This window comes from Aethalodelphis obliquidens, unplaced genomic scaffold (assembly GCF_003676395.1).
Source record: "Aethalodelphis obliquidens isolate GAN/ISIS:26980383/991018 unplaced genomic scaffold, ASM367639v1 scaffold120, whole genome shotgun sequence".
Lineage (NCBI taxonomy): Eukaryota > Metazoa > Chordata > Mammalia > Artiodactyla > Delphinidae > Aethalodelphis > Aethalodelphis obliquidens.
The window spans coordinates 1,233,298-1,250,347 of record NW_020838064.1 but is presented as its reverse complement, the minus strand read 5'-3'; the positions used below and the strand labels follow the sequence as shown (position 1 = coordinate 1,250,347).

General features: G+C 48.7%; 1 protein-coding gene across 1 annotated transcript; it reads left to right on the top strand.

Annotated features, from left to right (window-relative positions):
- Positions 1–8,901: 8,901 nt before the first annotated feature.
- ITPRIPL2 (ITPRIP like 2) lies at positions 8,902–15,822 on the top strand. Its single transcript, XM_027098116.1, has one exon. The coding sequence runs from the start codon at positions 9,585–9,587 to the stop codon at positions 11,181–11,183; it is 1,599 nt and encodes a 532-aa protein (XP_026953917.1). The 5' UTR covers positions 8,902–9,584; the 3' UTR covers positions 11,184–15,822.
- Positions 15,823–17,050: the final 1,228 nt, after the last annotated feature.

The following is a 17,050-nucleotide window of genomic DNA, read 5'->3' as shown; positions in this document are numbered from 1 at the left end:
ACCAAATTGAGGACTGTAAGCCGGGAACAGCCTCTCAAAAAGCTGAGAACTGTTCCCTTGGTTAGAGGTCAAAGCACAATTATATAAGTTTTTGAGACAGAGAGCTGTACCTTAAATGGCGTATTATTGACAGTTTCACAATTTAGCAGTAGCAGAATAGTGGGTCTTGGGTCATCATGACCCCTACAAGATTAAGAAGGAATGTTATCTCCTAAGGAATTGTCTTGTTGATGCTGGGAGAATGCTGCTCTGTATGGCTGAACAGGTATTTCTACCAATGGGGAGGTTTGGTTGATGCCTAATGCAGATAAACAACGCACCGTAGAGGGGAGAGAGGAGGCCAAAAGGGCAGAGAAAAAGGTTTTATGTTTAAATTTTTCTTGTCTTGCCATAAAATATGAATTTTAGTTCACAGCTACATAAACATGCTTTGGGGTGTGGGAGAGAGTTCTTTAAATAGCATGGACAACCTCGTTCATCACTTTACTTCAAGCTGGGTGGCTAAAGATATATATTATTCCTACAATTTGGCCCATGAACTCAAACCAACTCCTTCATCAGGGGCTCAGCTGCTGAAACTTTGGTTTCAATGCTGGAAAAACTCTGACTGTGATGGCCAATGGGAGACAGAATATCAGTTTCCACAATAGCTACTTCCTAAAAGATTTTCAAATGTATTTTTTTATCTCAACATTATATTAAAAACGTTTTTCAAATATACAGAGAAACCGAAAGAATTGTACAGAGAACATTGATGTACCCACCTCTTAAATTCTACCATGAATGTTTAACTTGACTGCTTTCTCTCTTATCTCTCTGTTCATTCATCCCTCTCTCCACCCATCAATCAGTCCATCTTATTTTCTGATACATTTCAAAGGCAATTGCTGAGGCCGTACACTTCAGCATGCATATCACTCATTAGAATCCAATGTGTGTTTGTAATTTTTTTGAGGGAAAATTTAGATACGGTGAAGTGCCTGAGTTTGGAGTGCACCACTCCATGAGTTTTGACAAATGTGTGATCCGAACCCCTATGCCGATCTATCATGGGTAATTTGCGCTAAATTAGATTTTGTTCTGCTATGTGCTGACTTTGAAATGTCCCTACCCTGCGAGACGAGACGCCCACTGGGAACTGAGCTTTATGAAAAATGCCTTTCACGTGTCTTATTTTGCTCTGTTGCCCCAGACCCTGGAAAACATCACCAGATGCCCATTTGGAAAGAACTGACTACAGGCAGTTTGTGCGGTGGTTAAAAATACCAGTACAGGAAGCGTGGGTTTGAATCCCAGCTCTGCCACTTTCTGGCGCTCTGACCTCACGCAAAGTATGTATCCTGCGTCTAGGCCTCAGTTTCCCCAGCTACACAATGGGTAAAGATAGGCCTCCCTCATAAGGTTGTTCTGTGTGGTGAGGGCTGAATGGGTTACATCATGTAAAGTGCCTGAGTAGAACATTGCCTGCTGAGTGGGGAACACTCAGGAGAGGCTGACCTTATCACCAGCTCTAACAGCAGGAGGCGGGGATGAGGGGCACATTAACTTTGTGCCTACTGAAGCCGGTGATTTTATGTTCCACTCAGTTCTGAGTCTCTTTGGCCCCGCTGGCCCTCCAGCCAGAAATGTAATGACTGTCAAAATTCTCACCATGACGTCACCAGGCAATGTCTGTGGGAAGTCTGCGTCCATAAAATGACTCAAACCAGAGGAACTGAGCACGTGGGAGATAGGGTTCTTACTCTCTAATTGTGTTGGATTTATAACGTAAATCCCACGGCCTTGAATTTAATATCGCACCATTTTATTGGCACCAAATTGCATTACAGACCCATTAGCTCTCTCCTAGCCCTTCGTCTCTGCCAGACGGAAGCTTCCCTTTGACGGATGTCGGTTTCATTATTCATGACTCTTTTATAAACAGTGGCTTTGAAAATGGAGATCAGGAAAGAACATTTTCTAGTGAAACGCTCTTTATCAGTATGGGACTACTATGCCGGACTCCTGAAATAGATTCAGTTTCTTTACTCAGTCAGTCATTTAACAATTAGCACTGAGCATGCGCTGGACAGATGTAGCACCTGCTCACAAAAAAAACCCTCAGGATATATTTAGAAATACAAACATGTAATTAGTAATCACATGAATAATGCCTCACAATTAGGATGGAGCCCATAGAGCAGATAATGTTGTTTGCCTGCTATGCCAAAGGCTGATGACTGCCTCCTAACATTTATTCTCTTTCTTTTCCATAGTAATAAAACACTTATTTTTAGCAGGATGCTTGCTATCTAGGATAACGACTACATTTCCCAGCCTCCTTTGCTGTTATATGTGGCCATGTACAATGCTGGAACCAATTTCAATGTGTGGAGAGTTTTTTTCCCATACCTCCAAGCAATTTTCAGTCACCAGCTGGGTGTCCTACAATTCAACTCAATTCTGACATTATCTGCCTGGAGATAGTGCCGTATCCCACAGGTTAAGGACTCAGTTTCCTCACCACGCCCCGCATTCAGATGCCAATTGCAAGTCCAGGTTGTCACCTGTGCTTCTGACTAACCAGCTATAGATCAGAGCATTTTAACCAGATCAGAGCATTTTAACCAGACAGCCTGGTACACGAGGCTGTGACCAGCTCTCCAGTCTCATCTCTCAACATTTTTCTCCTAAGCTCCAAACTTCAGACTTACTGGAATCGAACCATGCTTTCATTTCTCCAGGATTCCATACATGAAGGGACTTCTGCACAGTCGGCTTTCTCAATCCCTTTATCAGGCAATAATCAATTCATCCTCCAAAATCAGCTTAGCAGACACTTCCCCCAGGGAACCTTCTTACCAGACCCAGTTTCCCCAGATCCATTCAGCCTCATCTGCATATGCGGGCCTCGGCCTTGCTTCTTGCCCAGAGCAGCCCTAGCCACGACTCACTCCATTCTCACAGCTGGAAAGAGCCGGTTCCTGTCACAGCCACTGACCAAGGACTTCCTTTGCACGGTGCCGACTGAGAAGGAGAGACTGCCCGCAGGTGCTCAGACTGGGCTACACCCACAGAGACCCTGGCTGCTCTAGCAGCCCCATGACACAGTGGGGAAGTGTGGTCAGTTAGTGCCCCATGGGCACACTTTGACAGATGAGGGACAGGAGATGGGAAGGAGACATCCCTTCAATTGTCTGCCCTTTTCCTCCCTAACTATTTAGAGATAAAGAGGCTCTGTGCAGCCTATTGGGTGACTGGGGAACTAGTTGTGTTTGCAGAAATGCGTGGCCAGCTCTGTGTGCAACATATTGTATGTGTTCCCCTTCCTTCCCCGCTTCACTCCCCCTCTGCTCTCACTCTTGCTGCCTTGGGCTTGCACCCCCAATAACACATTCATACGCAAGCTGTACTCTTAGATTCTGTTTTCCAGGGAACCGGGCTAAAAATCCTCCCCAACCCTGAGTCTGGGTTGCAGGGAAGAGACACATTCATCTGATCTCAGAGCCCAGTGGGGATTATTATCAGGTTCCACAGGAACTGAGGCAGCTGCTCATCAAACAGGAGGGGGCCTGGAATTTTCTCTGGGCACCGGCAGCTGCAGTGCCCCAATATCAACTCTGACACTCACCATTCTCAGGTGAGCTGCTTACTCTCCTGGCTTCTTCCTACCCTCCCCTGACCTGCAATGGTTTCTGTTTCCTCAAGGCCTCTGCCTATTCCATCCTTCTGCTTATATATGGCTTCAGCTTAATTCTGAACTCTGCTTCCTCACGGCTTCTGTGTCCCATTCAGACTTTCCAAGACAGAAGATAGGTTTGAGTCACTTGGTCACCGTCAAGTACTGGATGGCACTGTTGGCAAAGCTGGGTGTCAGGCCCCCTTGTTACTGGCCGCCCTGATGCAGTCACTTGATAGAAGTGTTCAGGCACATCTGCATCAACTTGGCCTTGCCTTGGCATTCACCAAAGTGATTGATGGGCACATCTCTCTGAAGAGAGGATAGACCCGTGTGGATATTCTGAGTTGCATGACGTCAGCTGTGCAGTAGTCAAGCACAGTAGGACACACAGGAAAGTTTAAAAAAACGGCAACAGATCATTTATCACAGATACTTTCAGAACCACTGGGAAAACTGCAGGAAAGGGCTCTGAGCCCAACTTCCAGGAAAGATTCCTAAGCCACACAGCAGAACTGGGTCACCAAGGGAGCTGCTGCCTCTGGCCCCACTGCTGCCTGTGGAAGGCTTGTTGGAAGAAGGCTGGAATGGCTGGCCAGTGAATGCCACAGTGTCCATTCACAAACACCAGACTTCGTAACAACATTGACATCCTGTTCACCCAGCTGTCACATGCTCCTCGAGCATTTGCACATTTTGTTTCCATTACCTGGAATGGCCTCCCTGAATTTCTGCTGGTCAAAATCTCCTCCCTTCCCTCCTCCCTTCCTTCCTTCCTGCCTTCCTTCCTTCCTTCCTTCCTTCCTTCCTCCCATAAAGCTCTATAAAGTAGCAGGCATGATGTTGGCTGATGGGGATACCAAGACGAATATGTCCCTGCCCCCAAGAATCTCATCACTTGGTTAGGGAGCTAGAGACAAACATAAATTAACCTGCCTTCCCAGAATGCGCTCTTTCTGTCCTATACGGGCACACCCCAGAAAGACTGCAGGTTCAGTTCCAGAACACTGCAATAAAGTGAATATCGCAATAAAGTGAGTCACACGAATATTTTTTTTTATCTCCCAGTGCATATAGACATTATGTTTACATGATACTGTAGTCTATTAAGTATGCAACGGCATTATGTCTAAAAAAACAATGTACATACCTTAATTTAAAAATATTTTATTGCTAAGAAATGCTAATCATCATCTGAGCCTTCAGTGAGTCAAAGAAGTAACATCAAAGATCACAGATCAGGGCTTCCCTGGTGGCGCAGTGGTTGAGAGTCTGCCTGCCGTTGCAGGGGACACAGGTTCGTGCCCCGGTCCGGGAAGATCCCACATGCCGTGGAGCGGCTGGGCCCGTGAGCCATGGCCGCTGAGCCTGTGCTCCGCAGCGGGACAGGCCACAACAGTGAGAGGCCCACGTACCACGCCAAAAAAAAAAAAAGATCACAGATCACCATAACAAATATAATAATAATAAAGGTTTAGGGACTTCCCTGGTGGCACAGTTGTTAAGAATCCGCCTGCCAACACAGGGGAACATGGGTTCAAGCCCTAGTCTGGGAAGATCTCAAATGATGCGGAGAAACTAAGCCCATGTGCCACAGCTACTAAGCCTGTGCTCTAGAGCCCATGAGCCACAATTACTGAGCCCATGAGCCACAAATACTGAAGCCCGTGCACCTAGAGCCCGTGCTCCACAACAAGACAAGCCACCACAATGAGAAGCCCGTGCACGGCAACGAAGAGTGGCCCCTGCTCACCACCACCAGCGAAAGCCCGCGCACAGCAATGAAGACCCAACACAGCCAGAAATAAATAAATAAACTTTAAAAAACGTGAAATATTGTGATAATTACCAAAATGTGACAGAGACACGAAGTGAGCAAATGCTGTTGGAAAAAATGGTGCCGACAGACTTGCTCACAGGGTGACCGCAAACCTTGTTTGTTATAAATGCAACATCCATGAAGCACAGCAAAGCGAAGTGCTGTAAAACGAGATGTGCCTGTAAAACCCTTTACAATGTGAAAGGGAGTGAAGCAGAGGGGTTCAGAGTCCAGCCCTGGAGTCAGCCTTGCCAGCTGTGTGACTCTGAGTAAGTTTCTTGCTCTCTCTCTGCCTCACCTTGCCCGTATGTAGAATGGCATTGATAGCAGCACCTCCCTCACTGGCCTGGTTCTGAGCATTTCAGGAGCCACCACAGGGGAAGAGCTGCGTCCAGGAGGCACACGGTATTTCTCAAAGGGCTCCCGGGACTCACGCCTCAAGCATCTTTGCACAGACATTTCCACAAGCATTTTCACTGCGTAACTAATTGGTCATGAGGCAATTTTGCTGTAAAAGATAAAATAACTGGATGACAGTTTTGTTTGACAGTTTGCTTTCAATTGGTTGACAGTTTGGTTTTATTTCTCCACTGACATAGAACTCTCATTTTAATATTCCATCAATCTCAGCCCTCATGATGGTTTGTACAGTGATGAGTAGACGTGGCGGTCTTAAAATAGAGGATGATAACAACTACATATGTGAACTTGATAGAAAATATGGTGATAAAAGTTACTGGAAGTGTGAAGTAAGATAGTATGCCAGAGCACATACTGTACCAGAAAATGATAACATATCAGTTTGCAGATCCTTCAGTGATTTGAAGGCACAGAGTTGAACCTACACCTTTCATAGAACTTTGGAACGTCTATCAGTAGACATGTGACAACCTGCCAAAAACAAACAGTTTTCCCAACTCGATACAAGGCTCAGGTGCAAATATGCATCCCGGTATTTGGAAGCTGATGCCCCTCTTAAGGATGGAAGAAATTTTAGAGAAAAAGTGCAAAGCTGAATGGGGAGATGAGTCAAAAGCAAAATATCTCTAAAATACTATAAACAAAAGACTTGAAAGGCAATTGCTTAGGTACAACTTACAGAACAAAATCAATTATCTGTGCAGTATTGCCATAAATTGACACACATTTTAAATGTACTCAATATTTTTGCATTTTACAATAAAGTCTTTTTAATTTTGTTATTCATTTCTCATGTTTCATTATGTCCTTTTTAATGCTCCTCTTTTGGTTTTCATTATTTTATCTTTTACAGCAACATTGCCTTAAGGCCAATTAGTTATGTGATGAAAATGTTTGCAGTGGAAATATCAGACATGCTATCAAACACACTGTCCCTTCCCATCCTTCAAAGCCTGATCAGATGTTCCCTCCCAGGAGCCTTCCCTGGGCCTCCCATGGGAAATGTCACCACCTCGTTCCCTTTTCCCCTCATCAATGTTGCCATTCTTCCTCCACAGGACACACCTCCGGGATATCAGAAATGTTGGGAGGGGTGTGTATATATATTTGCTGAGCTGTTAAAAAAACCCAGGAGTGGCCTTTGTCAACTATTAAACATTAAAGGAGATTTTTAATGAAATAATGATCAAAAGTCAATGAAACAGTGGCAGTTTTCTGACTCCACACTGTATGGCGTTTTAGTCCATAAGTGTAGAGCCCCCTCTTTTCCGTCACATCCCCCTCTGCCTGGCACATGGTATGTTGGGTAATAAATTAATGAATAAATGAATTTGTACTTGCTCTGAAACATACAGTAGATTTTTCCAAGAGCAAAGTTCTGAGGTCTGTACCTTGAACTCTCTGGAGGAAATGAGCTACGGAAACTGATTACAGGCAGAAAAGATAGTAACGGTAATAACAGTACATCATTTACTGAGGGTGGCTCCCCAAAAATATTTGCTCACATCCTAACCCCTGAAACCTGTGAATATGAACTTAATTTGGGGAAAAAAGGGCTTCAACATACGAATTTTGAGGGGACACATTTCAGTCCACACACCACCCTAGGCCAGGCTAATCAGTGCATTCTCTTACTTGGTCCCTTTTAGAGTAGGACCCAACGTTATCCCTAGGCATGACATTTGCTGCAACTCTCGGGCAACTGAAGCTCTCTTTTCCTCTTCATTGAGGAAAATATAAGGCTAGAGCAGCCAGGGGCCTATGGAGAGAGGCTCGCTGAGAGTGCAGCCCACTGAGAAGAAAGCAGGGCTAAGAAGTGGATTGAGCGTACCTAGATCCAGCCATGCTGAAGCAGGAGCCCCATGGACGTTTCAGTTAATACGACAATAAAATGCTTTCTAAGCTGTGTTTCTGTCACCTGCAACCCGAAGAATCCTGACTAATAGACCGTGATCTCACAGCTAATAGTAGTGGGAATGGGGATCTGAAAGCATTTCTGCTCAGCTCTGAGAGGCTTTCCTGGGAGTCATCTTGGTGCTTAAGCCAGGAGCATCCCCTGAGTCCTGATTCCCAGATGGCATGTGGGTTCTGACATTTTAAATCTGTTTACCCTTGCTCTCCGGGAGCAAGGAAGGTTCAAGAAGTGTAAATAAGTACAGTTAATTGTTTAAATAAATTCGGATAATTAAATAAATGCCGATCATTTCAGGGAGCGCTCCCTGTTATGAAACAAAACAAAGCTTCCTGGCCTGAGGTCCCAGGGTAGGTCCTGACAAAGGACACTTCTCAGCAGTTGAGGAAGGGACTCCCCAGTCCCCTTCCCTGAGTCCTGCCTCCCAGCTTCTCTGGAGACAGGTGTTCAAGGTACAGCTCTGCTAAAAGCTGTGTGACTTTGGGCAAGGGGTGAACCTGCCTGCACCTCAGTTTCCTCATCTGAAAAATGGGGCAAGTAATAGTGTCCCTTTCATAGGATGAACTGGGGAGCGAATGTGTAAGGTGATCAGCACAGTACTGGCACACAGTATGACCTTTGTAAAGGCTGTGATTATTACTTCAAGACTGGATCCTCCTCATCCAGGTCTCAGACCAACTGTGGGTCTCAGACCCACAGAGAGCCTCAGGCTTCCACAGGGCAGCCCCTACCTTCACACTCCCTCACACAGTTTTGCTTCTTTCAGAGCATTTTCTGCTGTGGATCCCTTGTCTTTCGGTTTCCTTTTCTCAAAAGGCAGTAAGCTTTATGGAGGGCAGAAGCCTTGTCTATTTTGTCAACTGCTATTTCGCCAGCACCTGGTCTCCCGCCTGGCACATAGTAGGTGCTCAGTAGCTACTGGTTTGAATGAAGGACAGCGGCACACTGGCAAGGGCAGCTTCCGTTCCAGGGCCTGCCACGCCACCAACACCACGCTACCACGACTTGCTGGGGGGGCGGGGGATGGACGGTTCCGTCGTGCGCTCTTTTTCCCTCCTTTCAACTTCCCAGTGTAACTTTGTGTGAATACAACTGCAGAAGCTCCCTGGACAAGGCTACCGCCCCGCAATCAGAGCCTTCCTGGTTCTGCCTTCGGGGAGGGAGGATAGGGGTGGACCGCGGGAGGCCAGTTGCCAGCGCGTCCTGAAGTCCCTCCCGCCGCCTCGCGTCGCTTTAAGGCGGAGGCCCGGGAGGGGGCCGACCCCGCCCGCCCGCTCGCCTCGCGGCTCTAGACTTCGGCATTTCCTCCCCGCTAGCTGGCGCGGCCTCGCCTCCCCTCGGAAGAGGAAACTCCCGTGGCAGAGTAACGGGAACAAGAGCGGAGGGGAGCAGCGGGGGACTCCGGGGACCCACGGCGCCGGGAGGGCGGCCCGAGGTAGGAGGCGAGCGCAGCGGGACCAGAAGCTGGCCGAAGGCAGCGCGCCGGGGAGCGGGGCGGGGAGGGCCGGCGGGCCGGACGCAGCGCGCAGTCGGCACGGGGCGCGGCTGGGAGCTGGAGCGTGCAGGGCGGGCCGCTGCTGGAAGGAGCGCTTGAGCTGGGAGAGGAGGCCGAGCTGGAGGGCTGCTTTCCCCGGCCCTGCGACGGGGTCGCCGCCGCGGAGGCGAAGGGAACCGGGACAGCGGGGCTGCCCGGGCGCTGCGCGCATGCTGGGCCTGGGACGCCGCCGGGGCTCGCGCCCTGGGCTGTTCGGCCGCCGCTGCCCCGGGCGCCCGGCATGTCGGTGCACTACACCCTGAATCTGCGCGTCTTCTGGCCCCTGGTGACTGGCCTGTGCACCGCCCTCGTGTGCCTCTACCATGTCCTGCGGGGAAGCGGGGACGCCCGGACCGAGCCCCCCGAAGGCGCGGACGGCGGCTTCCCGCTGCTCAAGGTGGCCGTCCTGCTGCTCCTCGGCTACATCCTCCTGCGCTGTCGCCACGCTGTCCGGCAGCGCTTCCTGCCGGGGTCTTCCCGCCTGGGGGGCCACTCCGCCTTCTCTCCTAGACACTTAGGAGAGCCCAGCCTCGACATCTTGCTGGAGAGTTATTACGAGCACGAGGTGCGCCTGTCGCCGCACGTGCTGGGCCACAGCAAAGCACACGTGAGCCGGATCGTGGGCGAGCTGGTGCGGGCTGGCCGCGCCCGAGGGTCCCCAGGCCCCATCCCCGGGGGAGCGCTGGCCTTGGCCTTTCGCGGAGATTTCATCCAGGTAGGCAGTGCCTACGAGCAGCATAAAATCCGCCGGCCCGACGGCTTCGACGTGCTGGTGCCGCTGCGCCTCCCTCCCCTGGTGGCGCTGGAGCCGCGGAGCCTGGGCGCGGAGCCCGCGCTGGCCCCAGCCTTCCACGGCTGCTTCGTGTGCGCACTGAAGGCGCCGCCAGGGGCTTCCGGGGGCCACTGGCTCCGGGACTGCAAAGCCTTCGCCGACGGCTTCTGCGTGGATGTGCGCGGGCGGCGCCATCTCTCGGCTACGCTGGTACTGCGCTGGTTTCAGTCGCACCTGCAGCGCTCCCTGGCCACCGTGCGCTACAGCCTGGAGGGGCGTTGTCGGGTCAGCCTGACCCCAGGCGGCCTGGAGCAGCCCCCTACCCTACACGTCCTCCCCTGCCGCACCGATTACGGCTGCTGCCGCCTTTCCATGGCCGTGCGTCTCATCCCTGCCGTCCACTTGGGCGACAGCGTCTTCCTGGTGGCCCCACCACTGCCACCCTCACCCGTCGGGCCCCTGTCGGAGCTCCCGGGAGGCCTGCGCGCCGATGCACTGTGGGGTGTGAACACGGCGCGCCAGGAGCAGAAGCTGCTGAGCTGGCTGCAGGAAAGGGCCCCTCCAGGTGCCTGCTACCTCAAGTGCCTGCAGTTGCTTAAAGCTCTGCGAGACCTGGGTGCCCGCGGGCTGGACCCGACGGCCGCCACCCAGTGGGGACGCATCCTATCCTCATACGTGCTCAAGACAGTGCTGCTGGCGGCGCTGCTACGCCAGGGGGCTCCCACACAAGGCTGGGACGAGGCGCACCTGGGCGAGCGCTTGGAAGAGCTAGTACAGTTCCTCAGGGATTGCCTGCTGCGACGCCGTACACTCTTCCACTGCCTCCTGGGCCCTGGAGGGGCGGCCGCCGAGGTGGGCCCACTGCCCAAGGTACTGCGTGAAGCCACCCCGGTTGACCTCCTGGCCACTTTCGACAGGCAGGCCCGGGAACTCGCAGCGGCACGGTTGCTGTCCACGTGGCGAAGGCTGCCCCAGCTTCTCCGGGCCTATGGGGGTCCCCGCTACCTTGCCAGGTGTCCCCCACCCCGGAATCAGCGCCCCCAGGGGTTCCCTGAAGATGAACCTTAAACCCTGCCAGAGCCCCAGCCTGGCCTGGTGCTCCTGAAGCCCCACCCACCAGGTGGGGGTGGGGATGGCAGTGAAGCCAGTTTAAGGCAAGGAAGATGACCTGCAGAAGGTGTTGGAACATTCAGAGGATGACATTTGGTGGCTTCGGCGTCACCCCCTGGCTCCACAATCCAGATAGCTGTGGCATCTTTTTCACGCCCACCAGAGTGTCCTGGGCAAGCTACGGAAAGACGTTCAACGTTAGCAGCTAAGAGTTGGTCCAAATGTTGGTTTGTGTGGAATGATTCTGTAGAAGGATCCAGCTTTTAGGGAGGATCAGTAAAGGAAGGGATTGTGGGTTGTTTAGACAGATCTCTCTGGCCCCCAAATTTAAAGAAGCTAATGGTTTTTGACACAACTACTTGGTAGGTCCTGGGTTCCTGATTGTCTTTTTAAAAATCTGAATCTTGATCTACAACTGGAATTGTAGTTCTATTCTAGAGGCTTATGTTCTGAAGAACATAGTTTCCACTGTTCAAATTGGTATTAATGTATTTTTTAAAGGCCCATCACAGGTGTTTGAGAGGATTATGAAGAATTAAGTCACAGGTGTTGAAAGGCAGTCGGGAGTTGGTTAGTGAAACTTCCAGAGCAAATAGCACTTTATTTTGATAAGTTCTTTCATTTTGTGGTAATCGCTAGTGCCAAGTGTGGCATCTGAAAGGGAGGCCAGTTACATCGACTATTAAGAAAGGTGCAGTCTTGAGGAGCAGGCTTGCTCAACGTCCCTCTAGGCACGCGCTGGGATGTGCACCAGTCAGCGCTGATTCATTGAGCGTCTGCTGTGAGCCAGTCACAGTGCAGAGTGGCAACAGGATACGTGCTTCTGACAACACCGGTGAGGGCATGAAACATGTTGGGTCTCGAAAAAGATGTATTGATATTTCACTCTTTGCCTAGCAAGATGTCTCAGCAGGGCTTGCTGCTGGCTGGAGACAGAAACCTTTTTTTGTTTTGTTTTAAGTCTTTTTGGCAAACCCCTTTGCATGGAGATTTCTTTCTGAGTTTGATGAGATAATGAAGAGGCAATGCCTGCTTTCAGCCAATGCTCAGTGATCCTCCGTAGTTGGGAAGTTTTGCTCTCATTGCCCAAGCGGCCTTTAACTGGCCCGAAGCCCACCTTTGAGGAGTGGTTGATTCAGCACAGGTCTTGCAATGCATTTCACTTAGAGTTCAGTATCTTGGGCTCTGTGCTTGAAGATCAGTTATTTCCCAATCAGCTGACAGAGGAGAAAGACAGCAGAGGAGGGCAAGTTAGGGGGAGATGGAGGGAGACATCCTTTGTCAGCTGTCTGTTCTTTCTTCTCTCTGGGCATAAATATCACCAGGCTGGGTGTATTTTGCAGCTAGCGCATTCTGAAATCCCTCACCGTCCTCCCAAATTTCTAACAGCTCTCAGTTGCATCAGTCGACATAAAACTCAGTTGAAGTTTAGAATGGTCCATCATCTGCTGAATAGAAAATGCAGCCAATCCCAGTGATATACTTTGGGATTTTTATAGCTTTGGGATTTTTTTTTTTTTTTTTAACAGAGACTCTTAAAGGTAAAACTTGGAAGACAGAAGTAGCCACATGAATTGGGCCATTGTTTAATTTCTGAGCTATTTTGAGGGAACTCTTTAAACTTTCTTTCTTTAGGGGACCTGCTTGGCCACTGTGGGGAAATCGTTGTGAATAAATGATTTATAGGGAATCCTTCTCATCAGAGCTACAGAGATTTCTTATGTCCTTTGCAACCTTGGGCTGTAAGAGAAACAGTTGCAAATGTTGTGCTGTGTCTTTGAGGTTGTTTGGGGACATTTCCCCTTGATTCCACAAAGTCATTCCTAGCTTTTGAGGTCAGTGTTAGGTCATAAGGTACTGCATTTAGCACAGGAATCAGTCTACCAACTTCCTGCGAAGATATAAACTGCACAGTGTTTTTTATAATTATTTTTAAAATAAATTCCAAGAGTAGGTAGATCTTTATATAAATATATATATTTATAATGTTTCCATACTCAGCTACAATTTCCCCAGTAGTTGGAGTGGGGGAAGGCGAGGCTATTAGAGGGATTATAAAGCTTTAAAAACTGAATTTTCCAAATATTTCTAGCTGAGTTGATAGGTTCCTCTTTTATCTGAATAGCATTTTGAACTTTGAATCTGGTAACATACAGTTCTTGTAGTTTCTTTGTGGGTTTTTTTTTTTTCAGGTTAATTACCCAAAGCCTCATCCATCCTCAAGATTTTTAAATTTTATTTTTTTTAATGAATGGGGCATTGTGTTTGTGAATTTTTAAAATATTAATGTTTTATTTAAATGCCATGCTGAGCAATTGTTCTCTGTACATGGTAACCAAAAACTTAGAGATTTCGATCAATTTTGATCAATGTTTAGTAATCCAAAACATGTACTGTGTACAAAGAAAATAATACGGCGCATTAGTCAGGTGTGATGGTTGCCCAAGGCACTTAAATTAAGCTCGATTCTGTATTTTATTAGGGCTCCATCATGTCCTTGATCTGAAATATATACATTTTTGGTGTATACTTGGTACTGGAGGTTCATGTATTGCAAATATTCTCATACAAGAAAGCTCAGAATTGTTCGTGCGTTTAAGAAAAGATTAACTGTCCAGCCAGTGTCTGAAGAAAGTGTTTGGGGAGATGACTCAGCCATTTTGCCTTAAGACACCCTTCAGTAACTCCCACTGACCAGTCTTGGGAGTCATCCCGGAATGCTCGTGGGCTGAGAGGAGGAGACTGTGTTTTTGCAAAATGAAACTGAAGCTAAAAGGGAAAATGTGGGCAAACCAAGAGAAATCCGAAGATTTCAGGAAGGAGGACTTAAGATGGACGTGAAACGAAGAGCTGGGCAGGAGGGGAGGTGGGGCGGAAATCACGTGAGGGTGCGAGAGAGGTCTGGGTTAGGAAACACATTTTCTAGATATGTGCTACTTCAAGCCAGGGGTCGCAAACTCAGCAGCCTGCAGAAGCAAGTTAGGGAGGTAAATAAGAGAAGGGTTGGGTGGTGATGGGGGGCTGTGCCGCCTTCAGGGGCCACGTGGCTCAGCTCCATGCGGGGAAAAGGGTAGGGTGGGGCTGGAAATAGAAAAAAAAAAAAAGAAACTTTCTGATTTTTAAACAACATAATTAAAAAATATCCAAAACACAAGTGGGCCAAAAAACACATTTGCTTGAGCCTGGGGGCCACCAGTTTGCGACCCCTGCCTTAGACGGTAACCCCTCAAGTATGTATAAGGTTATATTTATTGTTATGGATATGATGTTGTTATACATGGTGGGGGGGCATGATATTTCAAGTCTGCTTTATCGCTCAGAGCTAAGCTTTATTGTAGAAACAAACCCCCCAAATTAACACGGCCACAGATAACACTTAACTCACAATTCCCGGAAGGATTCTCCACCCTGGACCCGTAGGAGTCAGATGGGACATCAGACCACTAGGGGCCAGCTCTTGGCATTTCCTTCCTGGTGAGTTGGGGCCAAACTCCTTGGCTCTGTCAGAGTCTGCAGGTGAGTGATCAGGAAGGATTGCAGAATAACTTGTTTTCTTCTTTATTTGTATTTTATTTTTAAATTAATTATTATTTTTTTTAGTAGTTTCCTAGCCTTTGCAATGATGGTTGGTGGCCGTGAACACCGGCAAAGTGGTGCTGGGTCTCCCAGCCAAGCTTCTTAGGCTTGTTACCAGCCCCAGTGCCAAGAGAACTGTTCTGATCATATGTTTCTATCCCTTTCTGACTCCGTGGCTCCCACCAAAACTGACATCCTAGCCTTCTGAAGGAATGAAACTAATAGCCTTCCAAAGTGTCTCCTTTAACCTCATGGAGTAAGTCACCTTTTCCGTAAAATGTGGCATTTGACCGTGACGATGACTTATCGTATCCACGTGGAGGAAGGTTATTACCTCCCTCCCCAGTGGTGGGAAAAATGAACCTGGTGAACATTCCCAGTATCCCTTGGGAAGGAAAAAAGTTCAGTGTTATCATTGTGGCGTTTGTTAGTTTTTATAAAAAATTGCATGTCTATTTCTTAGACACTACTGTTTATTTTTTCGGTACCTACATAGCACATGATTTGGTGGGGATGAAGCAAGTATAAGGTGGGAGAGGACGAAGATGTATGTGAACATCAGTAGAGAGAGAACAGACTAAAACATGCAGCTAAATTATATGTAATCTGGTTTTTGAAGTATCAGATATTCAGGAATATTTTTAGCACCCTTTGCTTAAAAAAAAAAGCGTTGATTCAGTCACTTGACTTTAAAACATTCCTCTTATTTTACTGTTATTTTTAGTGTGGATTTTGACCCCAAACTGTGTATTATGATGCAGTCTGTTGGCTGTGGTCATAGTGTATGTTTTGTTCCAATAACAGAGACCAAAGAGGTAATCAAGTATGGTTCAGCTGCTACAGTTGTGTGATTAAAAGGCGTTCTAATCACACCAGATTTCCACGGCCCAATAGTCGAGGCCGGCCATTTGTTTTCTATTTCAGGTTGGAGTAAATTTGCACTTTTAATCATATGGGTCATTTGGGGACCTTGTTCTTTCATACTTTGCTTTATTAATAAAGGAACTTGTAGAAACCTGTGCACTGAACATCAGATTTGGGGAGGGTTGTCGTCTTCCTGGAGAGCAGCCTGTGGCTACACTGGCTTGTGATTCCTTACACAGGCCCACCTGCTTTCAGTGAGTGGGTGTATGGGACTTTTTTCCACACAGCAAAGCTGGGATCATTGTACAGAATTGGCACCGTACACAGGTGGGAAAGGATGCCAGTTCATGGCTCTGTAGGCACCCGGGGGCCTGCCTTCAAGTCTTTTTCTGATCGAGAACATTCTGGCCCTGCCCTTCCTCTGTCACCCACCTCCACCCCCTCCACCCTCGGCTCTCACACACCAGCCCAAACACAACTCAAGTCTTGGCCTGTGGCTAATTTATAGCTCAAGAATTTTGCCCAGAAATCTCTTAGGCCCCCAGGTCCTCTCCAAATGGTAAACATTTGCTAATACGAAAACCCACCAGGCTTCATGAGAGATGGAATCTTGGAGGCCACGTAGGACTCTTCAAAGCCTCAGAGCCAGGTGGAGGTTTGGGGAAACCTGCAGCCACTGGCTGGCTAAACTGCTTGTGGAGAGCACTCTCCCAGGGGAAAGGTGTGGCGGGCTGTGTTGTGTTTAGTTTTCAACAATTAGTTCTTGAGTGGCTACTGTCCCCAGGCATTTTGAGGACACACAGAGGCAACCACAGATACGGCCTCTCATGAGCTCACAAACTGCTGTAAGAGGGCAGGCAGTTAAAGAAGTCATTTCTGTGCAGTGTGGTGGGTGCTAGGTGGGGGAGGGGTCTGGAGGCGCAGAAGAGGGGCACCTCATGCAGTCGGGGGTTTCAGGGAGGAGGGCTGCTCGGAAGAAGTGTCGCAGTTGAGATCCAGAGATAGATAGGAGTTTGCTGCGTGAAGGGAGCTGGGCTGGAGAGGAATGCATCGGACACAGAGGTGACAGGAGCAGTCAGTTTGGCTGGAAGGTGGGGGTGGGCAGGAGCGAGGAGGCTCCGGGGGCAAAGGATGAGGTGGGAGAGGTAGGAAGGCACCAGGGCACAGGGGTTCTGGAAGCCAAAGCTTCTCAAACTCGAATGTGCAAACCACTTGGGCGTCTTGTCCGAATGCAAGTTCTGATTCCGCAGGTCTGGGTGTGACCTGAGAGCCTGCCTTCCTAACAGATAATGGCAATGCCACTGATGCAGGGGCCACTCTTTGATCACAAGTTTGTAAACCACACTGAAAGTCTGGACTGGTCCCCAAGATACTGGCAGTCCACC